General features: G+C 43.1%; 1 protein-coding gene and 7 non-coding genes across 8 annotated transcripts; 7 read left to right on the top strand and 1 right to left on the bottom strand.

Annotated features, from left to right (window-relative positions):
* Positions 1-526: 526 nt before the first annotated feature.
* On the bottom strand, positions 527-647 carry LOC113835024. The gene has a single exon (XR_003484146.1). It is a non-coding gene; the product is annotated as a small nucleolar RNA SNORD22 (small nucleolar RNA).
* Positions 648-1,738: 1,091 nt separating this feature from the next.
* On the top strand, positions 1,739-1,826 carry Trnay-gua. The gene is given in 2 exon segments: positions 1,739-1,775; positions 1,791-1,826. It is a non-coding gene; the product is annotated as a tRNA-Tyr (tRNA).
* Positions 1,827-2,749: 923 nt separating this feature from the next.
* Trnay-gua lies at positions 2,750-2,835 on the top strand. Its single transcript is given in 2 exon segments — positions 2,750-2,786; positions 2,800-2,835. It is a non-coding gene; the product is annotated as a tRNA-Tyr (tRNA).
* A 1,961-nt stretch (positions 2,836-4,796) lies between these two features.
* Positions 4,797-8,391, top strand: Abt1 (activator of basal transcription 1). Its single transcript, XM_027409497.2, has 3 exons — positions 4,797-5,127; positions 5,598-5,797; positions 5,943-8,391. The coding sequence occupies exons 1-3, from the start codon at positions 4,812-4,814 to the stop codon at positions 6,303-6,305; spliced, it is 879 nt and encodes a 292-aa protein (XP_027265298.1). The 5' UTR covers positions 4,797-4,811; the 3' UTR covers positions 6,306-8,391.
* Positions 8,392-14,017: 5,626 nt separating this feature from the next.
* Positions 14,018-14,090, top strand: Trnaa-agc. The gene has a single exon. It is a non-coding gene; the product is annotated as a tRNA-Ala (tRNA).
* Positions 14,091-15,072: 982 nt separating this feature from the next.
* Trnav-cac lies at positions 15,073-15,145 on the top strand. Its single transcript has one exon. It is a non-coding gene; the product is annotated as a tRNA-Val (tRNA).
* A 5,107-nt stretch (positions 15,146-20,252) lies between these two features.
* Positions 20,253-20,325, top strand: Trnav-aac. The gene has a single exon. It is a non-coding gene; the product is annotated as a tRNA-Val (tRNA).
* Positions 20,326-20,454: 129 nt separating this feature from the next.
* Positions 20,455-20,527, top strand: Trnaa-agc. The gene has a single exon. It is a non-coding gene; the product is annotated as a tRNA-Ala (tRNA).
* Positions 20,528-23,658: the final 3,131 nt, after the last annotated feature.

Here is a 23,658-nt window from a genome sequence, read left to right as displayed (position 1 = left end):
CAGGGAGGGTAAAGGTCTGAGTGAGGGAATGAAAGAGGGACCGGGTTCGTGTTCCTTTCCTCCTCCCCACCGCGAGCGAAGACAATTGAAGGAGTCTCTCAAAATGACAGGCGATGGTTGTAGAGATCCAAGCTGGAATCCCAGCAACTACAGGGGTTGGAGCCAGAGAATCTAGGCAGAGCTTGTTTTTGCAGTTTTTGTTTTTTGCTGTTGGTGTCTGCGTTTTGTTTTTTTCTTCCTCAGAGGCTTTCTGGTGCGCCTAGGCTGCTCCAGCTCCTTACAGCCTTCCCTCAGCTCCCCCTCTCCCCCCCCCCCCGCCACCCCGTCCCCTGCCTCCCCGACCCCCGCCCGCCTGCTCTTCTCTGCTGTCTCCGCTCTTAGCCGAAAACCTGCCCGCAGACCTCCAGAAGCTGCCCACTCAGCCACCAGTTGAGTCCACTCTACCTGTGAAGATGTGGCAGCGTCAGTGGACGAGCAGAGGAGCCTCATGAGAAAAGTCTGGACGGTTTCTTCAGAAACTGGGGTAATTCCTCAGGAAATTCCTTCTGGAACAAATATTCTTCTCTTCCGCCAGCTCCAAATAGGTTTGTCTTCACAAAGTTCTGGGGCTAGAACGGGAATTGAAGTGTAAGTATTCTTCACTGGGGAAACACTTTAATTTTAATGTGATGATCTTTCACAGTTAAAATACTAGAACTAGTTCCATGGATGCTACTTGCTCTCTTTACCTTTTATAACTAATAAACTTTAAAATTTATAAATTCCAACAAATAAATAAAAGCTTCTCTGGATGGCATCCTATGTTTTCCCACGGTACTCGTTTTTCTGTCTTAGGCACCAGGAAGCGGAGGTGGTCGCTAGCCAAGCATAACAGCATGCTTAAATATGGAATGGTTAAATTTATTATCTTTGGGGTATACGTTATGATTTGTTTATTTGTTCCTGCATAATTGTTCAATATAACCGGGTCACTCCATTCCTAAAGACATGCAGTACTGGTTAGATTTTATCAAACTTGACACAAGCTAGTGATCTGGAAGAGGGAGCCTCATTTTGAAAATGCCTCTATCAGACTGGCCTGTAGGCAAGTCTCTGGGGGAGTTTTCATGATTAATAATTGATGTGGGTGGCTCAGCCCACTGTGGGTGGTGCCACTGCTGGACAAGTGGTCCTGGGTTGTATCAGAAAGCAGGCTGCGTAAGCAATGGTGAGCAAGCCAGTAAGAAGCATTCTTCCATGTTACTTACCTTCTTCATTTTCTGCTGCCAAGTGCCTGCTTGCTTGAGTTTCTGCCCAGGTTTCCCTTATAATACACTGTGATCAAGATGCGTAACTTAAACTCTTTCCTCCCCAAGTTGCTTTTGGCCGTAGTATTTTAACTCAGTGACAGACGCCAAACTAAAACACATATGAAAAGCCTATCAAATTTTGTGTCTGATGTCGTTGCATTCACCTTTCTTCCCTTAGTCTTCAGAAAAAATCATGCATTTCTCTCAACTGGGCAATAGTTCTGCTTCAGGATTGTATTGTCTCCGATAATGTTATTTTCTCTCACTTTTAACAGAGGGAGGAAGGTCCTAAAGAAACAGGACAGGACAGTAGGACAAGTCCAATGAAAGCAATATTCTAATACCTTAAAAGACTTTTCTGGTTGGTTGGTTGTCTGCTTTTTAAAATTAGTCAGAAAGTAGTATAAAACAACCAGTTATTTCATAAATCATCGGCATGTTGTTATCTCCCTTCGATAGCTCAGTTGGTAGAGCGGAGGACTGTAGGTGAATTTCCTGGGTATCCTTAGGTCGCTGGTTCGAATCCGGCTCGAAGGAAGAGCCTTTTGGTGAGCTTCAGATTCCCATTATCAAAAGACAATATAAAACCACCAATATTTATTAATGACCTTAAGGACTCTAGTTCAGATTTGTAGGAGAGTCAAGTTTATTCCTATAAATTACATTCAGTTTAAATCCATAATACTAATGTGATGGTCTTTTAGAGATAAACATAAAAGAAAATTTTTCATACATGTCATAATTTATAATATCCAAACCTTTAATAGTTCATATATTCCATAAAATATCCCTGGATGGCTTGTTTTTCCCAATGGCGCTCATTTTTCTTAGGATCAGGATGCTGAATGTCACCATAGGTTCTTGTTAGCCAAGCATGACAGCATACTTAAAATGGAATGGTTAAAATTACTTTTTGAGATGTATGCATAATGCTTCGTTTATTTGCTCCACTACAATTGTGCAGAATAGCATGTTTCACTCCTTTTCTAGATCCACGTTAGAGGCATCTCATGCATTTGTGTTTTCCTTGTCCAGAAAGGAGAATCACGCGCTTCTCTGGTGAAATGGGCAACAGTTGTGCTTCAGGGGTCTATGCTATCATTGTCATTTTCTCTCAGTTTAAATAGAGAAAGGAGCTGCTAAGGAGACTGGAGAGTTCAGCGGGGAACGTGCATCAAAGGGTTTGGATGATCTGGTCTGTAAGGATTCAGTGCATGAACGTTTCTAGGAGCATTTTGGGGCGGGGGGGAGGGGGAATCTATGTGAACTACGTATACATTGAAAAGCACACATCTCAAACATGTTCTTAAATACCTGTTGTGTGGTCACTAGCTAATTTACTTTTAAAATATTCTAGTACCTCAAAAACATTTCCATATCGTCCATTTTAAAATGAATCAAAGGCAGTGCAACAAATCCACCAGCTACTTTATAAGCCTTAAAGAAAACACTATTGTCTTCCTTCGATAGCTCAGTTGGTAGAGCGGAGGACTGTAGGTTAGTCATGGTAATCCTTAGGTCGCTGGTTCGAATCCGGCTCGAAGGAATGACCTTTTGAAACAACTCCACCAGCGCCATATTATTCCCAAGATTTTTAAGGAAAATTGAAGAACCCTGTGACAAAAAACGTCATGTGAATATACACATATAAAAGTTGGGGTGGTGAAATAAACAAGCATAATCAACAAACCCGAAATGCTGTTCAAAGAAACCAAACAATAAGGTATTCTCCGAGTTACCTAAAGAAGTTTCTCTTCACGAAATTCAGACCGGATCATGACGAGTGTTAATGCCTTGAACCACGATTTTGCATGTTCATTCATTGGAGAGTCAACGATTCTTCACTATATTCATGCTTTAAAAATGTTAATTAAATTTTTAAAGGCGTCTCTCTTGTAGACCAGGCTGGTGTAGAACTAATTTATCTTCCTTTCTCCACTTGCCAAGAACTGAGGATTACATGGCTGCCACCACTCGCGGTTGACTGGGCACTTAATGTTTATAAACATTTCCCTAACAATAATTACAAGCACACACAAAGTAGAGAAATAACATCAGGTGTTGCCACTTAGCTACCGCTTCAGACACCCTGGCATCTTCACATGCGCCCCTCCCCCAGCCTTATTGTTCTGTAGTAACTGTAAGAGGTGTTCTCAAGCGTCAGTCAGCGTTGCTGGTGAAGTAGTAGTCGGTAAAAATTAAAAGTAGGAGTGTGTTCTCGCCACACCCCAAAAGAAACAGAGGTAGCCAACAGAAAGTTCTCTTCAATGAAAGCAGCAAAACAAACTCACAATAAATCCAGGTTTAATTATTAGGCCTTCAGATGCACTCGAGCTGTAACAAAGAACACCCGGAGCCTGCCAACAGTTGTCCCGGATTCTGTCCTCTATAATTTTCGTGGTGATGGAGGATAAGAAATTATGTGGGGCCTCGGCGAGAGAACACTTAAATCCTCAGGGTCGTCCTGGGCTCCGTTCGCAAAGCAGAAGGGACGGTTGGTTCGCGAATTCCAGCACCATCCAGGAGCCTCACCAGCTGGCTTTAGCAATCTGAGGCACAGCAGCTGCCACTTCGCTGGGCCTGGAGCCCTAGGTCCCAATAATAGCAAGACTCGGCACCGGCGACCAGCGGGAATGAGGACCGCGCCCCCTGGCGGCTGCTCCAAGGCTGCGCGGGGCACTGACCGAAGCGTGGCCAGAGAGCCGAACTGAGCACGGCGGCCCGCACCCTTCGCTCACCAGCTTGCAGTAGAAACGCACAAGAGTAGTCAGAGAAAAGTCTTTAAATACATTCAAACACTTAAATATTCACAAAGTTAAGTTTAAAAATCACTAGAGGCGCGCTTAAAAATTTAAAAGCACAAATCCAATTAGAATCCCGAAGTTATATATGGGCAAATCTATAAGCTGCCTCAAAAACTTTTTTTAAAAAATGTTTAAAACTCAGATGAAATTTCAAATAATTAGAACTTCAGAGCCCTGACTGAAATTTACGAACTGAACTTCATAAATCTTTTAAAAGATGAGCGTTATCCCCCTCAGCCGCATTCGCACCACGGTCCTGGAATAAAATACTATTTTGGTCTCTACAACATAAACTTACCCAACAAGTTCTGCAAAAAAAAACCCGTGAGAGGCACCTGGACACGCATTTGGTGCATGCAGGCAAAAACACTCATACACATTAAAAAAAAATTAAAAATACTCCTCCACAGCTTGCCTCAGGCCAGGGTCCAGGCTCGCCCCGGGCGGAGGCGGTCTACAGGGACCCGCTCTCTGTGGCTCCGCCTCTGATTCCAGAGTCGTCTTCTGGCCCCGCCCCAAACCCCGCCCCATACCCCGAATCCAGCTCTGAACGTCCTTTCGCGTTTGCCTGGTCTGCCCGGTTCCCCAGCAACGGACCACGCCGTCTTTCTATTGGTCTTCACGGGATTGTCCCCACCTCACGTCACCGAACCACACACAGGTTTACGTCATAGGCCACCTTTATTCCCTCCCCTGATCGCAGATCGTCTCGCAGGATATGCGTCATCGGGTGGCGACGGGTTTACGGGCTGTCGTGCTTCCCATATCCGCCATCATGAAAGCCGCGGAGTTGGTGGAAGAGCAAAAGGCGCCGATGGATGAAGAGACGCAGGAAGAGGCAGAGCTGAACGCAGAGGCGGCGGAGGATCAGGAGGAGTCCGAGGAAGCGGCCTGCGACAGCAGCAAGAAGAAGAAGAAGGTAGTGCCGGGTATTGTGTACCTGGGACACGTCCCGCCGCGATTCCGTCCCCTGCACGTACGCAATCTGCTCAGCGCCTACGGTGAGGTCGGACGCGTTTTCTTCCAGGCCGAGGGTAAGCCCTGCGTTGGAAGGAGAGGGTGGCGAGGCAGGCCGGTGGGCACGACTTATTGCAGGCTGTACTGGGTGAGGCGTGGGTTGTTGACTTTTGGAAGGCTCCGGCTCCCTACTGGCTGTTAAGTCTGTAGCATTAACATCTCTTAGAAGGCTGGGCCGGGGAAGGAAAATGGAGAGGGCGGGCGGATAGAGTGATGATAACTCCCGAAACACTGTATGGTTAGCCTCCTTCAGCCTCGTCCACCTCTTGACATGCACAATTTGGAGATGGAGGTGGGAACTGGTGCGGCTGGCTCTTGGTGTTCAGGGTGTTGTCATTTGAAGACAGGAATGAGTTGAGGAAAGGAGAGTCCTTTTCCATCAACAATTGTGAACTAACACCCGAGCTAACAGGTTTGGACTTCTGGCCAAACAGAGGTGTGTCTCAGTGGATGCTTGACCAGGATGTTCGTTGTTTTGGGCCCACAGACCGCTTTGTGAGACGCAAAAAGAAGGCAGCTGCAGCCGCAGGAGGAAAGAAGGCAGCTAAATACAGCAAGGACTATACAGAAGGCTGGGTGGAATTCCGTGACAAGCGCATAGCCAAGCGAGTGGCAGCCAGTCTACATAACACGCCCATCGGTGCCCGAAGGCGCAGTCCCTTCCGTTATGACCTGTGGAATCTTAAGGTGAGGCTCTAGCTTTGTCTGCCACACTTTGATGATTCTTTCCAGCCCTAGCCCAGGCATGTCGTTTCTCTCGTTAACTCCCAACAGCTCCCAGTTTCTTTCTGGTCTTCCCTGCCTTGACCTTTTCCTGTTTTCCTGTCCACAGTATTTACATCGTTTTACTTGGTCCCACCTCAGCGAACACCTTGCCTTTGAGCGCCAGGTACGCAGGCAACGCCTAAGGGCAGAGGTTGCCCAAGCAAAGCGAGAGACTGACTTCTATCTTCAAAGTGTAGAACGGGGACAACGCTTCCTTGCCGCTGAGGGGGATGCTACTCGCCCGAATAGTTCCTGGACATTTGCACAACGTCCCACAGAGCAGGAGCTGAGGGCCCGGAAGGCCGCACGGCCAGGAGGGCGGGAACGAGCTCGCCTGGCTAATGCCCAGGACCAGGCCAGATCCAACAGAGGGCTCCTTGCCAGGATATTTGGAGCCCCTCCACCTGCAGAGAGCAAGAAAGAACCATAGCCAGCAAGGGACTCCTGGTAGAAAGAGAAGCCTCTTCCGGTCTGCCTCCCACACACTGTCCAGACAGATGTTTTTTCTATTCTGCAGACCAAGAGTCTGGTAAAAGACTTTTTTTGTTGGCCTCTTTTACCCACCGTGACCGAATCCTGTAAGTTTCCAGCTGAGAACTTAGGCTTGCTATCCAAGATGATTACTTCTGGTTGCTTGCCTCTTTCTCAATGTGCCCCTAACAATTTCTGGCTCCTGGAGTGGATTTTCCTTCCATTAGAGCAGCAGTGACATACCAGTGTGGTCTATGATGTTCATCCACTGTGGTGGGGCAGAATTAACAGGAATTGGGTTAGTGGCCCAATTTGAAGTTTTTGTTTGAAAATAAAAAAAAAAATATTCTTGTATGCTTTTTAGTTTTTAGGTGGGAATTATTGAATGGGTTTCAATTTCTTTTGAAGCCAAACATGCTACTCAGTTACTCTAGCACAGGCATGATCCCAGTGCACCCCTGACTCTCAGTTATTCTAGCAGATATGAGCCCAGTGCTCCTCACCTTCAAGTTCAGGCTAGTCTTGAGTCATTCTGTAAGTTGCTCAGGTAAGCCCTGAACTTGAAATCCTATTTCAGCCTCCCAAATAACTGGGATTATAGGTCTGTGTCAACAAACCTAGCTTCAATGTTCTTAAATAAGTAAAATAATTTTTTCTTTGTTCAATAAATATCTTGAAAATATGTTTACAAGCTATCATGAACCCTATTTTTAAAAATGTTTCAATACTCATTTTGGTTCATGTCTTATGTACAAAAATTGCCTATGTGGTAAGAAAGACATTTACTACTAGATCTAGGGGAAAAATTACTGCCGATGTATGAACCCTTCATGGATCTAGTCCACCTGCCTTTCCAGCAGGTGTTCTTATCTCAGTCCAGCCTGCACTGTGGTTCTATCACATGGGCTACCTTCCTCAGCACCTTCTGAAACTTCTCTTCCAACCCTCATTCCCTCCCCTACAAGCTCAGGTGCATTCATTCTTCTTTGAAATCAAGTCAAATAGGGTATCAGCTGGCTTCCCCACCTAAAGTGGGTGCTCTGTTTCTGTGGGGCTGGAGCAGTGTCAGATTTCTGGGGTAGCATTTCTCCTGTTTTACAGTTATTGTTGATATTTGCTTTCCTGGTGTTACCAGGAATGAAGAACAAACTTTATCTTTAACTCCTTATGGTTTCAGTTTGTTTGACCATAAATATTCACTAACTCTCTGAGTTATTTGAAGAGAGATTTTATAAAAATCCTAAGTAATATGTTCTGCACTTTACCCATGATGTTTTCTTTGACAACCAATTCGGGAACTATCATCTACTTGTGACAGTGATCACAAGTGGCAGAAAGTTCTTTGTCTAAAGAGTCACATAGCTAATAAAAAAGGAGAGTTACATCTCCATCAGGGTCTCTGTTTAAACCTATTCTTTCCACATTAAGCCTCTTCTACAGCAACAGTGGTAAGAACAGTGAAAGTTAATGGAACACAGTAATCTGGTTCTGCTGTGTGACTAGAGCATAGTAATGAAACATTGACAAAACCAAGTGTTAGCTGGGCTTTGTGTAAGCCTTTAATCTCAGTACTTGGGAGACAAAGACAGGCAGATCTCTGAGTTTAAGGCCAACCTAGTCTACATGGTAAGTTCCAGGACAGCCAGGCCACATTGTCTCAAAAACAAGAAAGAAAGAACCAAGTGTTACTGGAGATGCTTCAAAAATAAGACTGGAAAGCAATGAGCATTTTCTATTTTGTAGATAAATTTCTGATTTCCAAGGTTGGGTATTTAGGGTTCCTACCCTGTCCTGTGGTGGAAAGTGGAGCCTGCTACCTCAACTGTCTTAAAAACTGCACTTGTAAGGCAGTGTGGAGTCATGTGCGATTAAGGTCACTGTGCCCATATTTTCTGAATCTCAGCTGGCAATACAGGATGTGGACTAGCTTGCTTCTATGACGGTTTTCCCTGGAAATTAGTTATAACCTGATGTGGGATAAATGTAAGGAACAGTGCTTTTGTTTTTTAAATTGGTCTTTTTAAAAATAAATTATTTTTATTTTATGTGTATTGGTGTTTTGCCTGCGAGTATGTCTGTGTGAGGGTGTTGTATCCCCTGGAACTGGAGTTTAAGACAGTTACAAGCTGCCATGTGGGTGCTAGAAATTGAACACCGGGCCCTCTGGAAGAACAGCCCATGCTCTTAACTGCTAAGCCATCTCTCCAGCCCCTTAAATTGATCTCTTTAAAAAGAATTTTTTTTTTTTATGTGTATGGGTGATTTACCTTCAGGTATGTCTGTGAACATTACATTCCCTGGTGCAGACAGCTCTGAAAGTTGGGAACCCAGGTCCTCTGAAAGAAAAACCAGTGCTTTTGACTGGGGAGCCATCTCTGCTCCATCAAGGACTAGCACCCTAGTTTTGATATGGGGATATGATAAGGGCATAGCTCCAATGCTTGACTGTATCATCACCAATTGCCACAACTGCCCAGTCCTCCATTCCAGCAAAAAAGTGATTTTATTCCAGTCCTCCTTGTCCTAGCTTTGGAGGAGCAGACTCATGCACAGCACCAAATATGTTATTAGATGAATTAATCCTAGGGTTTCTTCTTGGTAGTAGTTGGATGAGGTGTGTAATCAAATCTACACACTGAAGGAGGGAGATGCACTCAGCATGTTCTCCAGAAGTGCAAGTGAGGGGTCTGTTGCTTTTTCTCCGGACTTTGTCAGGAGCTAGTGAGGGTTAAAAGGAACTTCAGGCAATACAAGAGTGTGAGGCTTGTGTTGGGGTTGACAGCAGATTCAATGACCTCATGAGACACTAAGTATGTATGACTGAATACGGAGAGCTTTAGACACTCTGGTGCACTTGCCTAAAATTTTCCTTTTTGCTAGTGAGTTGGGGCTTTGGATTTGACCATTATAATCCACGCAGGTCAAGAAAATCTTCAGAAAGCGTCTTTTTGAAAAGTTCCTCAAAGATCTCCGTTATAACTTTCACTGAAAGGGTGTAAAGAGGCCAAATAAGGGAATGGATCTTGGGGTTAGCTTTAGGAATGGAACGGATTTTAGCAAGGGAGAGGAAAAAGGGTAGAGGGACAAAAAATGTCTGCAATGCTTTGCCGGGGTCAGGCCTGTGTTTGGCATGCTGGGGCCTGCTAGAGCCCCTTCAACCACGGCACAGACAGGCCAGAAAAGGAGAGTTTGGACCTCTAAGCTGGTCTTCTCTCTTCTGGATGTTATGTGATCTTGTATAACTCAAGTTTTGTTTTTGTTTTTTTAGTTGGGAAGACTTTTAGATTATGTTTTAAATTGTTTTTCATTGAATGTTCCTGACGATGTAATTCTTTGTACTACAAAATTTAATGTATTTTATTATTTAAAAAGGCATCTTATCGGTTTGAATTATACAGTGTGAAGAGTGTTAGGAGTATGTTTAAAATGTCAGAATTATGAATACTCTGATGATTTACCTGGCATATGTTGTCTCGACTCTCAAAAAGTAGCATGCCAGGAATCTATCTGAAAATTCTGAGAAACTTTTGTTTTCACAGTGTGTTAGAATTCTAAACTTTACCATCGCTGATAAATAAACCGACTCTGTGTGTGTGTGTGTGTGTGTGTGTGTGTGTGTGTGTGTGTGTGTGTGTGTGTGTGTGTGTGTGTTCAGGTAAAAGCAAGGTTGAAAGAGGAGATGTGCTCCTGGAGTAGAAACTCCAAGGTCAGTGCCATTGCTTGGGGCTGTTCACTTCCACCTTTCTAATAGCCCTTATGTGTGTGGACCAGGGGTAAAGCATCTATGAATTCACACTTTTGTTCTCTAATGCTTTCAAACACACTGGTAACAGGCCTCCTATTATAGTTATGCCTCCACTGTCTTAGAACCTCTACAGGTAAACACAGCCTGACGTATTGAAAGGAGACAGGTATAGCGTGCGCGAAGATGATCCGTAGTCCGTAAGGCTAAGATTTCTTTATTTAGATAAACACCAGCCAAATGCAGCGCGTGCCCAGAGGTAGCAAGCTACCGAGGCCAGAGAGAAGGGCTCTCCTGGTGTCCGCGATCCCTTAAGAACCCCGCCCCCCCATCCTCTACCTCCACTGACCACGCAGGCACACCTGTAGCGGCTACTAGGAGGCGGGGCTACAGTGTCTCCCTACAGACAAGTGAGATTCCCTTCCATCTCTGAATCTTCAAAGCAACAGCGTGGATATTCAGCATGGATATTGAGTGATATAGCCCTGCATTTACTTCCCTAGTCCTCATATTCATTAGGACGACTCCTAATGTAATCTTCTACTTTTAGGCTGAGACTATGGCCATCGTGAAATTGCAGTGGGAAATTCCAGATGTCATCACTTGCCTGGTGATGATGACTCATGGTAAAATGCAACTTACCCTGTGATATCCTTCTAAGGGACACAGTTTTCGACACACTCTTCTGTCCCTAGGACAACTTCAGTATTAATGCTTTGTGACCTCAGAAGCTGACTGAAGATGGTGTTACCCCTTCATCAAGACAACCATGTTTAGCAAATGTGAAAAGGAAAAATATCTCAATCCTCCCAAGACCTCTGCTCCATCCCCCTCCCCTTCCCAGCCTCACCTGCCTGCCCTATGTGCAGCCCTCTACTCCATCCTTACCCCGTCTCAGTCTGCCTGCCTTTAGCGTTGCAAGAGGGGACAATGTTGATTCTTTTAAATGTGAACTGACCTCAGGGTTTATCTTCAAGCTTTCTATTTGTAGAAGTGTGTTTCATGGTGTTTCCATTGACTAGATTCATTTTCTTCTGTGAAGTGAAGTGTGAGTACACATAAAAACCAAATTCACAATGAAGATCCACATTAGAACTTTCAGATTAAGAAGGAAAAGCTTAATCTCTCTATCAAATGGCAGGGGAAGTTGTTGCATTCAAGTTAAAAGCTTAGGGGGAACAGGCATCCTGCTTTTAATCTTATTTTGTTATTTCACTTATTCTTTTGTTTGTAGAGATACATGATATATTCCCATGACCATCCTGGAGCTGACTACATAGACCAGAATGGCCTTGATTATGCCCCAGTTCTGTATGTCAGTAAACACACTAATTTCATAGAATAACTTGTGCACCACTCTCAAACTGGAAATAGACCCAATTAAGACTTTTTTTTCTTTTCTTAAATTTATTTTTGAGGCATGGTCTCACTATACAGCTCTGCCTGACCAGGACTTCACCATATAGACCAGGCTGACCTCAAACTCACAGAAATCCATCCCCCCCAACTCCCCTCACCCTGCCTCCTCTCAGTGTGCCCTGCTATCCCAGTGTTGAGATGAAAGGCATGTACCACCACACCAGATCCAATTAAGATCTTTATTTCGGATTTCATAGTTTTATGTATTTTTTATTTTTATCTATTTTTGGACAAGGTCTCACTCAGATAATCTGGCTGACCTCAAACTTCAGGTTCTCCGGCCTCAGCCACTTCTGGGAATGCACATCTGGCTGCAGAATAGGGGAGCTGATGAGGGAGGTCCACCTCTATTCTTGGTCTCTTCAATAAAAGAATTAAGAGTCTAGCAAGCCAAAGTGTTCACTTACAAAACTCAAATGCATCCTGGGTAGCAGAATGGCAACCTCGGGTAGGGACTGAGGAATCCAAAGCACAGTGGAACAGACAAATTCAGGTGAGCTTTAACATCAGCACAAAGAGCAGCAGCATCTTTAAACACTAGCAACAAAACGCTTGAAAGGGTTTTAAAAACTCCAAATACAGTAGCTACAAAATTAAAACGATGCATTTATCCAACAGGCTGAAAGCTATAAAACATTTAAAATGCTATGAAAGTAGAAAAAATGATAGCAGTTTCAGGAAAACAAAACAAACAAAAAACTAAAATAAAAAACCAAACAAAACAAGACTGATCATAACTATCTGACTCAACAATATATTCTACAAAGTTCTAGTGACCCAAACACTATGGTACTGACATTAAAAACATATGTAGACCAATGAAATGAATAGAAAACCCAGAAATAAGTCTATGAATGTACAGTCAGTCCATTCTTCAAAAGGTTGTTAAGACCTGGTTGGGGGAGGGATTACCTCATGCTTGCAATCCCAGCTCTCAGGAGTCTGAGGATGGAAGATTGACAGGAAGTTTGAACAAGTTTAATCTATATACTGAGTTCTAGGTCAGCTTGGGGTATAGGGTGGAACCATCTCTAAAGAAAAACAAAACGTAAAGGAGAACAAAAATTCCAGAGTACAACAGGGAAAGAATTCTCTCTCTAATACACAGTATTGGGATAACTGGATATCTATATGCAGAAGAATGAAATTGAGTATATCTCACATACCAGGTGCAAATACCAAATGTATTGAAGACTTAAATATAAGACTTGAAACCATAAAAATACCAGAAGGTATCAGGAAAAGCACGATGGCGGGAGTCCGGCTGTGACTTTGGATGCATTTTAAAAGCACAGGCTACCAAAGCAAAGACAGAAACCACAAGCTTCTTACCCTGAAACAAACTTCTGCACAGAGAAGAAAACAGTCAGCAGAGCCTCAGGCTGCCTACAGAGTGGGAGAAAGTCAGTACAATCGCATATCACATGAGGATTTGCAACTCAATATATATCCAGCACCATAGCTAGAAAACAAATAACCTGACAAAATGGAGCAAAGGATCAAGAGAGACAACTGATCTATGAAAATGTGGCCAGCTCATGAGTGACCCGGGAATAAGTATCAAAGCCCTGTGAGGTATACGTCTCTCCTATCCTATCAGAAAGAGGAAAGAGCTGGTGCTAGTGAGATGTGGAGAAAAGAGGTTGCTTGCTCAGTTTTAATGGGATGTAAATTACAACAGCCGTTAAAGGCACCAGCATGAAAATTCCTTTAGAAGTTTAGCAATAAAGCACATTGCCGAGAGTCATGGACTCACAATTGCTCTGTCCATGGTGAGGTTCCTTGTCTTCTGAGAAACTGGTTCCTCCCCACTCACAGCAGACACTCAAACTACTGTCTGCTCATCAGTGGACAGAGAAAACAAAGCAGATACACATGGGACGGAAGCTTCTCAGCCATTCATAAAGCAGCTCTGCCTTTTGCAACCACTGGAATGAAGCTGAAGACATGTTGTTAATGGGCCACCGAGGGACAAATTCCACAGGACTTGTCTTACAGTGTGAAAGCTCAGTGTTCGGCTGGCAGCAGCAGAGTAGAGCCCGGTCACTAAGGGCTGGGGATGGAAGAGGTCGGTCTTCTTAGTTACTTTGAATTAACTAGCCCATAATACCAATGTATTCAACAAATGCTATCATCGAAACGTTTACTAAGCAAGTTTTGAATGTATGTTTTGAAACTAGGAAACTCTGGGACTAATAGCGGTTTCCGTAGTGTAGTAGTTATCACGCTCGTCTAACACGAGCCAGAAGTTCTTGGTTCTAAACTGGGCAGAAGCAGGGTTTTGTTTGTTTGTTTGTTTGTTTTTGTTTTCCACTTTCTCCTTTGTTTTCAAACTCTCAACTCAATCCAGACCCTACATTTTTGTAGCAGTTAGGACATAAGAATCTCGGCTCTTTGTTTTTGGCTTTGACTGTCATGTTTTCCTAGGACCTAGATACACCAGGTAACTTTGTGAGGACCACTAGATCCACTGGCCACACAAAAAAATACAAGAAAAGACGCCAGGCATCGGGGGATTAGCTCAAATGGTAGAGCGCTCGCTTAGCATGCGAGAGGTAGTGGGATCGATGCCCACATCCTCCAGTTGTTAGTTTTGTTGTCCTACTGACATCTGGCACTTCCACAGCATTGGAAATGTACTCAACTCCACTATATTGAGGAGTTGACCTTACGCTTTCCTGTATAAACTTCAGTGCACCCTTGAGCACACAATCACTTGGAAGTTTCTCCCACCAATATCGTTATTCTGTTCATTTAACAAATGCTTTTAAGTGTCTCTAATTGTCCCTTCACTTGTCAGACATTGAGTCAGAACCTCTTCTGTGCCACCAGGTTTAGGATTTCCCCTTAAGCCACGGCGTCCTGTAAGTTCTCTGCCGGTCTCTCTGGAATCTTTCTTTTTCTCGTCTATTTGCTCACTCAACCATGTTGGTGGAGGGCTGTTCTGCAACTTACTGGAGCTACCCAAAGCCCGGCACTGCCACCGACAGCGTCGCGTGGACAAATTCGGCCTAGGATCCTCTCTCCTACTCTCAATTTTCCATTTCTAAGCTCTGAAGAAAGAAAGAAAGAAAGAAAGAAAGAAAGAAAGAAAGAAAGAAAGAAAGAAAGGAAGGAAGGAAGGAAGGAAGGAAGGAAGGAAGAAGGAAAGAAAGAAAGGAAGAAAGAAAGAAAAGGGAAAATCTTTCCTTACCGCGTTGCTGCGACATTTTGCATCACCTGTCCGAGTCCTCTCAAAATTTCTCCAGCGTCAACAACGTTCTCCTCCAGGTGTCTTAGGGTCATCATGCTCTTCTGTTCTCCGTCACTCCGTGTGTTTGCATACGTGATTCCCCTGCGATGCATGCTGCGTCTTCCGGGCTTCTCCCTCCTTTGAGCTCGTTCCCCTTGGCGCGCCTCCCAAGCCACCTCTGGGCCATGTAGCCTCCCCACTATGCCTTTTAGCTTGCTTGCATTCTTTGCAGTTCTCTCTGTTAACTATGAATCTTTAACTTCTGGATGACACCTTAGCAAGAATGTAATGGTGGTCTTGGATTGTAAAGTGACAGAAATGTCACCAAGGCCTGTTTCCGTAGTGTAGTGGTTATCACGCTCGCCTCACACGCGAGAGGTCCCCGGTTCGAAACCGGGCGGAAACAGTGAATTTTACAGCTTTCTCAAATTTTCAAAAGATCCCATACCTATCTTATTGTGTTGAGGTGGTCTTTCCAGGACTTTTATCATGAAGTGTTATTGGATATTGTCAAAGACCCTTTATGCATATAATGAGATGGTGGTGTTGCTTGTCTTTCAGTCTGTTTATGGGTGGATTATGTTTATTGATTTACATATATTGAGCCATCTCTACATCATGGTAGAAAAACTTTTTGATATGTTCTTGGATTCTGTTTGCAAGTATTTTATTGAGAATTTTTGCATCTGTGTCCATAAGTGATATTGGTCTATAATTTTTGTTGGGTCTTTGTGTGGTTATGGTATCAGGGAAGAGTAGCTTTGAAAAAAAGAATCAGGAAATGTTCCTTTAGTTACTATTTGTGGAATAATCTGAGGAGTGTTGTTGTTCATTCATCTTTGAAGGTCTGGTAGAATATCTGGCCCTGGTTTTGTTTTGTTTGTTTGATTGGAGACTTCTATTTTTCTAGAGGTTAGGGGTATTTCTAAATTGATCTTAAATTAATTTTGATAGGTTGTACATATCAAGAAATTCATCCATATCCTTTAAGTTTTCACTTTGGTGAAATATATGAAATACATATGATGTATGTCCTTATGATTCTCTGAATTTCCTCAGTGTCGACTGTAATAACCTGTTATTATCTCTACTTTTGTTAATATGGATCTTCTTCTTGTATGTTATTTAATTTGGCTAAAAGGTTGTCAATCATGTTGATTTTCTCAAAGAACTAACTCATTTCATTGATTCTTTGAACTATGTTTTATATTTTTGTTTCTATTTCATTGATTTCATCCTGGAGTTTCATTATTTCTTGCCATCTACTGTGTTGGGTTGCTGTTCCTTCTTGTCATTGTCTAGAGCTTTCAGAACAACACTTGTATCACTAAGTTACTACCATGAGATCTCTCCAGTCTTTTGATGTAGTCATTTAGTGCTATGGGGTTGCCTCTTAGAACTGCCTTCCTTGCGTCCAATAGGTGTGTTGTGCTTTTATTTTCACTCAATTTTAAAAGGATTTAATTTATTTCCCCATTTTTCATTCAGTAGTGAGTTATTCAGTTTCCAACAGTTTGTATACTTTCTGCTGTTGTTCACATCCAGCTTTAATTCATGATGACCAGGTAGCAGGCAGAGAGGTTTTTCAGTTTTCTTGTATCTGTGGGGACTGCTTTGTGTCCCAGTATGTGGCCAATTTTGGAGCAAGTCCCATGAGTTGCTAAAAAGAAAGTGTATTCTTTAGTGTTAAGTTGGCATGTTCTGTAGATGTCTGTCAGGTCCATTTGACATATGATGTTATTTAACTCCAGCATTTCTCTGGTTTCTGTCTGGATGACATGTGTATTGAGGAAAGTTGGGAATTGAAGTCATCCATTATCACTTTGTGTGAATAAATATCTGGTTTTAGCTTTGTAGTATTTCTTTTGTGAGTACCCTTGTGTTTGGTGCATAACTGTTTACATTGCAGTATCTTCTTGGTGGGTTTTTTCTAAAAAGAGTATGAAGTGTCCTTCCTTATCTCTTCTGGACAATTTTGGTTAGTAGTCTATTTTGTCTGATAGTAAAGTAAGTACACTTGATTGTTTCTTGGGTCATGTGCTTGGAATTCTTTTTTCCATTCTTTTACATATTACAAGGTGATATGTGTCCTTGATAATGAAGTTTGTTTCCTGGATTCATCAGAAAGATGGATTTTGTTTTCTAACCTAATCTGTCAGCCTGTTATCAGTGAGCAGTGTTTATTGATTTCTGGGCTTTTGTTGTTAGGATGCAAGTTTTTCCCCCTCTTTTGATGAACTGTTCTGGGATTATTTTTTCCTTGTGTCTTTTTGGATGTGGCTAATCTCCTCAGACTGAAGTTTTCCTTCTAATGTTTTCTGTAGAACTGGATTGGTAAGTAGACATTACTTAAATTTGGATTTGTCGTGGAATGTTTTTCTTTCCCCACTGATCGTGGTTGGTAGTTTTGCTGGGTGTAGTACTCTGGGCTGGCATCTGTAGTTTCTCTTAGTTAGGGAACTTCTCTCCTGGACCTATTGGCTTTCAGAGCGTCTATTAAGAAATCAGGTGTTATTCTAATGGGCATGACTTTATATGGACAGAAGTTTCTGTCCCACCCCATTCTCAGCCTTTCAGTTCCAAATAAACACATAGAAGTTTATATTAATCATTATAAACTATTTGGCCTATTTGCTCAGGCTTCTTATTGGCTTGCTCTCTCTTAATTATTAACCCATTTCTATTAATCTATGTATCTCCATAAGGTCTCGGCTTACCAGTATTACCCTCAGCAGCTACATGGCATCTCTCTGATTCTGCCTACTGTCTATCTCTATCCCTGTTTGGATTTCCTGCCTGGCTAAATCCTGCCTCTCTATTGGTCAAAACAGCTTTATTCGTCAACCAATAAGACAAATATATATTCACAGCATACAGAAGGACATCACCCATCACCTTTTTAAGATCGATCTTTTTCTTCTGGCAATTTTTAATATTGTTTCTTTGTTCTGTATATTTAGTGTTTTGATTTTTATGTATTGTGGGAACTTCCCTTTCTGGTGTTGTCCATTTGGGGTTCTGTATGTTTTTTATACTTGGAGGCATCTTTATATTGGGGAAATTTTCTTCTATGATTTTGTTAAAAATGTTTTCTGTAGGACAAACATGGTATGTACTCACTTATAAGTGGATGTTAGCTGTAAAGCAAAAGATAATCATGCTGCAATACATAGATACAGAGAAGCTAAGTAACAAAGTGGGCTCTAAGGGGGGATGCATGGATCTCCTAGGAAGGGGACATAGAGTAGATTTTTAGGGGGTGGACAGGGATGAACAGGTGGAGTGGGTATGGAGGAAAAGAGCACTGGGTTGGGGATGACTGGAACTATGATACATTACAGGATGAGGTAGAAACCTAGTGCAATGGAAACTCCCAGGAATTTACGAGGGTGACTCTAGTGAAAACTCTTAGTAGTGAGGAGATACTAAGCCTAAACAGGCTATCCTCTGTAACAAGACAAGGATTCTAATGGAGGGATTGGGACACCACCCCAGTTACAAAACCTTCAACCTACAATTTGTCCTGTCTGCAAGATGTGCTGAGTAAAGATCGTGCAGAACTAGTGGGAGTGGCCAACCAATGACTGTCCATCTTGAGACACATGTCACAAGAGGAAGCCCACTCCTGAGACTGCCTGGAGGGCTAGGGACTAAGAGGGTGATAGACAAGAGACCTAGGATAGAATCAAACCCAAAGGGTGTCAATAAAATGACTCCTAAGGATATTCTAGTATACCCATAGACTGGAGCCTAGTAGAATCATCAGAGATGCTTCATTCAGCAACTGTTCAGCACAAATGTGGAGACCCCAGACAGTAGAGGGAGCTCCAGGAACCTCCAGAAGATGGGGAGGAAGGCTTGTAGGAATCAAGGATATCACAAGAAAATGGCCTGCAGACTCAACTAGACAGGGCTCATAGGGACTCACAGACATAGTGAGGGACCCTGTATGAGTCTGGCCTAGGTCCTCTGCATATATGGTGTGGTTGTGTAGCTTGGTGTTCTTGTGGGACTCCTAACAGTGGAAACAGGGACTGTCTCTGACTCTTTTGCCTGCTTTTGGGACTGTTTTCCCCCTGTTGGGTTGCCTCATCCAGCTTTAATATGAGGGGATGTACCTAGTCTTATTGCAACATGATATGGCATGTTTGGTTGATTTCCCTGGGAGACCTGTCTTTTTCTGAGTGGAAACAGAGGAGGAGTGGATCAGGTGGAGAGGGTGGTTGGGGGGGGTGGTAACTGGGAGGAGAGGAGGGAAGGGAAACTACAGCTGGGATGTGATGTGAGAGAAGGATAAATAATAAATATTTTCTGTGCCTTTGATCAGATTTCCTGAACGTTTGGTGACTAGATAGTTTTTTAGTTTTAACATTTTCTTTAATCTATCTGTTTCGTCTACCATATCTTCAAATTTTCTCTTGAATGTCTTATAATCTGTTGATGAGCTTTACCTCTGAGGTTTTTGTTTTACATCTTAAGTTTTTTATTTCTAGTTTTAGTTCGGTTTGGGTTTTCTTTAGCGATCCTATTGCTACTTTCATTTCTTGAGATATTTACCTTGTTTTATTGTCTTGTGGTTTCAATTGTTGTACAGAGACACCATGACTACGGCAACCCTTACTAGGACTTGCTTACAGTTTCAGAGGTGTAGTTCATTATCAGCATGGCGGGAAGCATGACGCACACAGGCACGCACGGTGCTAGGAACGGAGCTGAGAGTTCTACTTCTAGATCCACGGGCAGCAGGAAAACAGAATGAGCCACTGTGCCTGGGTTGAACTTCTGAAAGCTCTAAGGCCACCCCAGCACCACTCTTCCTCCAGTAAGGCCACATCTACTTCAAGAAGGCCACATGTCCTAATCATTTGAAATAATGCCACTCCCTATGAACTTTTGGGAGCCATTCTCATTCAAACTACTACGTTTATTCGACTGTTAGTGTTTTCACATTTTTTGGTAAGGCATATGTTCAGATCATTTTTAAGGTTCCTGAACATATTCCTAAGTGCTGTTTTGAAGTCCTGGTCTTATGCTGCAGCTTTATTGCATTTCTAAAGCCTATTACAATAGGGTTACTGGCTTCTGCAGGAGACATGTTGTTTGCCTGTCCATGTAGGCAATGGAGTTATGATAGTTGAGGTGTTTCTTGGGGGTAGATATCTGATCTGGTCTCTGTTAGGTGGATATTCTGTTCTTTGGTTGCTGTTGCCCACTCTGGATCCTAGGCGGCTGTGTCACTGGAAAACAAAGAAACTGAGGATATTGTGTTAAGTGAGGTGAACCGCCGAGGAACAAATTCCGCAGTACTTCACTTACACTGCGGAATCTGAGCGTTCTTCTGGCACTCGTAGATTATGGTCACCAAGGACTGGATGAAGGGAACAACTACCTTAGTTACTTTGATTTAGCTAGCCCATGCCACAAGCATATTCAACAAATACCATCATTGAACCGTTTACTAAGCAAATATTGAATATGTCTCTCTAAAATAAGAAACTTCAGAACACCTAGGGGTTTCCGTAGTGTAGTGGTTATCACGCTCGCCTAACACGCGAGAGGTCCCCGGTTCGAAACCGGGCGGAAACAACACCATCTTTTCTTTCAGACTCTCAGCTCACTACCTACACTTTTCATTCCAGGGCCACAGATACAGCAGGTAACTTTGTGAGCACCAATGGACATAAAAGAAAGTACTAAAAAATGCCAGGACGCACCGGGGAATTAGCTCAAATGGTAGAGCGCTCGCTTAGCATGCGAGAGGTAGTGGGATCGATGCCCACATTCTCCAATGGTTACTTTTAGACTCCAGTCACTTTCTTAATGACTAGAAGTGCACTTTTATTACTTGACCCTATCCGTTGCTGTCATACTCAAAATACACACTTTGGGACTCCCTTGAGCACCCAGTGTTCTGAGCATCTAAGAAATGCTTGAGTCACAGCCTCTTTCTGTGCAACCAAGTGTATTACTTTCCTCTTAAACCAGTTGGTGCTCTTTGCATTAAGGTCTCTGGAATCTTTTGCCAGGGTTGTTCTGTGCCTCCCAGGCAGAAAGCTTCGCACCGCCCTGCACCGCCACCTACAGCATCGGGAGGACAAACCTCCACTTGTCCTGAGTGGGTCGTAGCTCCCTCCCCACTAGTCTCAGTTTCCCATTTCTAAGCTCCGTGAAAAACCGAGAATTACATTGCTCTGATCATTTGAGACACCTGCCCTGGTTCTCTCAAAAGCTCTCCAGCATCTACAATGTTCTCCTCGAGGTGACTCTGAGTTGTCCATCCTCCTCCCCTCCGTGTGTTTCACACGTGCGAGTTTCCCCTGCAGCAACACTTTTTATCTCTACCTTCAGAAGGTAGTGTGGAATGCCTTACATCCTGCCCTGCCTTCTACCAGAAGTTCTAACTGGGAATGCTTCCTCCTGACATTCCTAGTCTGAAACACAACCATTGAACCCACAAAGAACACCTCCGCCATAGTGACTGGAACATTTTGAGTGGACCCTCTTGAACCTGTATGTATTGCGTGGACTGCATAACCCGGGGCATTCCCCGTTGCCCATCCAAATCCCGGATGGACTTTCTTCTGTTCCAGAATCTGAAATGATATCATGGACAGTTGTCTTTTTCTGGAGGAATGAAGCAGCAGGAAAGCCTTGCTTGGCCTATAGAAGACTCTCTTTAATTAGCAAGGCCTCGGAGCTGACAGTCAAGTCTGAGGCCTTAAGACAGGGGAACAGGGACAGCACCTGAAAGACCCCAACTCAAACCCAGCCTGATACCCACCAGCATGTATTTAAAAATCACTCTGGCTACACACAGCTCTGGGAAAAAGAACACAAGAAATAGTCGGTCATGATGACCAGTCTCTGGAAATTGTTATTATTACTAGTTTCCAAAGAATGTTATTATCTTCACAGCTGTCTGGTTTCTAAAAACTGTTATGGGTTACCCTGCTCCAGAGCACCCAAGTTTTGAAAATAAGTATAAGTCTCTCTGTTCCCAGAAAAAACACTAGCTGTCCCATGGCCTTTCAGGTGTAAAAACCAAAATAACATTCCAAACCCCTTGTGAGCAAAATTGTAAGTTCAGTTCCCAACCAATCAGTAAATGACTCATGTATGCTATAGCCAATCAATATGTTGTCATACTCCTGCCTAGTGACCAAAAAGACATAAAAACTGCCTGCTTTGGAAACTCGGGGCTTTTCTCTTCCCAGGGAACGATCCCAACACGTTGGAATAAGATCCTTTTGCTTTTGCATCGAACTTGTGTCCTGTGAGTGACCTGTTGGTTGCATCTACCGGAGTTGGACTTCACTTTTGGGTCCAACACATCCTGCAGGCTACAGCTGGGTGAGCCTGAGGAGAATGGATGCTGGTGGTAGAAGGGGAGAGCTCCAGGTTCTGGTTCAAGTGCACAATCTGCAGATTTACCTCTGCACCTCAGTTCCTCACATGAGAAATCTTCCAACCCATATAAATAAGAAAACAGTGTCTGGGCACAGGGCTCATTTGCATGGTCCTCTGGCACACGCAGTAAAGACCGGGAAAGGGCTTGCTGACACTGGGTCTGGAGCTGAACAATTTGCTTTCTTTTCCTCCAGAAATTATGACGGCAAGGGCATACTCAGTTGCTCTTTTCCTGCAGGAGAATTTCCTCCTGCCACCTAGTCCTCAATGCCAACCTAGTCTGGCAATGCCTTGGCGGAGTCCCAGACTGATAGAGCCCCAGCTCTGGGCCAGGAGACTACTTCCAGGAGCCCAGTCTACATTCAAGATTGTGGAGGTTGGGCGATTAGAAATTTGGTGTGTTCACTGGTGAGTTACTTTGGAGACAGGCAGTGACAGGTGAGTTGGGGCAGTGAAAGAACTCATTATTTGATAATCAACCTGTTTCCCAGTTCAGGCCTTGACACTTTCTGACTCTGAGACCCTGAGAAAAATACTCAATTTCCCTGAGCCTTCATTGCATTGGGAAAGGGCAGTTGTGCACAAGTCCTTTTATTGTCAACATGCAACTAGACTCCATGAAATAAACTCAATAAATCTTTTAGAGTAGGTAAGGGCATATGGAATTGAAAACCACAGAATATTTTTGGATTGTAAGATGAATGCCTTCATTGTGTGGGGCATTAATCAGGATGCTCTAGAGTTAAAGAACTTAAAGAATAAATGATTATCATCTATCTATCTATCTATCTATCTATCTATCTATCCATATACATATATACATATATATACACATATATAAATATACATACACACACACATATATATATATATATATATATATATATATTGATTAATTAGACTGACTTACAGGCAGTAGTCCAGCTAATTAAACCATGGCTTATGAAGGGAAGGTGCAAAAATCAAGTACTTGAGTTCACGAGGCTGGATGTTTCATCTGGTCTTCAGTGTATTCTGGAATCTAAAGCTAGTAAAGAAATGTACTTCCTGCAAAGCAAGAGCAACAAGGCAAGGAGCAAAAACTTTCACCTTCCATGTCCTTTATAGGTCACAAGCAGAAGCTGTGGCCCAGGATAGAGGTGGGTCTTCCCACATCAAAAGATCTGGATTAAAGGTGTGTCTTCCAACCCTAGAGATACATATCAGAAGTCCAGTTCAAGTGATCTGACAAAAATCCCTCACAGGTTTGCCTACCCATTTTTGAGTTTTAGTTAATTCTAGATATAGTCAAGATGACAACCAAGACTAGCCATTTCATGTAGACACAGATGGAAGCAGAAGATACAGCAGAGCACAACCTTGAGTACCATTTGCTTGCTCTTCAGTGAATGGAGAACCTCCTGTATTACTTTTCAACAACAGAGAGCAGGAAGGAAAGACCCCTGAGGGAAAAGAATGTCAGAGCAGTGAAACAAGTGCAAAGAGAAAGACAAAGGGCAGGGTTTTTTGTTT

This window comes from Cricetulus griseus, chromosome 3, assembly GCF_003668045.3.
Source record: "Cricetulus griseus strain 17A/GY chromosome 3, alternate assembly CriGri-PICRH-1.0, whole genome shotgun sequence".
In the NCBI taxonomy this organism is placed as follows: Eukaryota; Metazoa; Chordata; class Mammalia; order Rodentia; family Cricetidae; genus Cricetulus; species Cricetulus griseus.
Note: the sequence above shows the minus strand (reverse complement) of the source record. Positions and strands in the feature narration are given on the sequence as shown.

Bases quoted from the DNA above. Each gene is read 5' to 3' on its own strand.
- Abt1 (XM_027409497.2), top strand. From the start codon at position 4,812: ATGCGTCATCGGGTGGCGACGGGTTTACGGGCTGTCGTGCTTCCCATA. The intron at 5,128-5,597 runs GTAAGCCCTGCG...TTGGGCCCACAG, and splicing joins CGTTTTCTTCCAGGCCGAGG to ACCGCTTTGTGAGACGCAAA. The intron at 5,798-5,942 runs GTGAGGCTCTAG...TCCTGTCCACAG, and splicing joins ATGACCTGTGGAATCTTAAG to TATTTACATCGTTTTACTTG.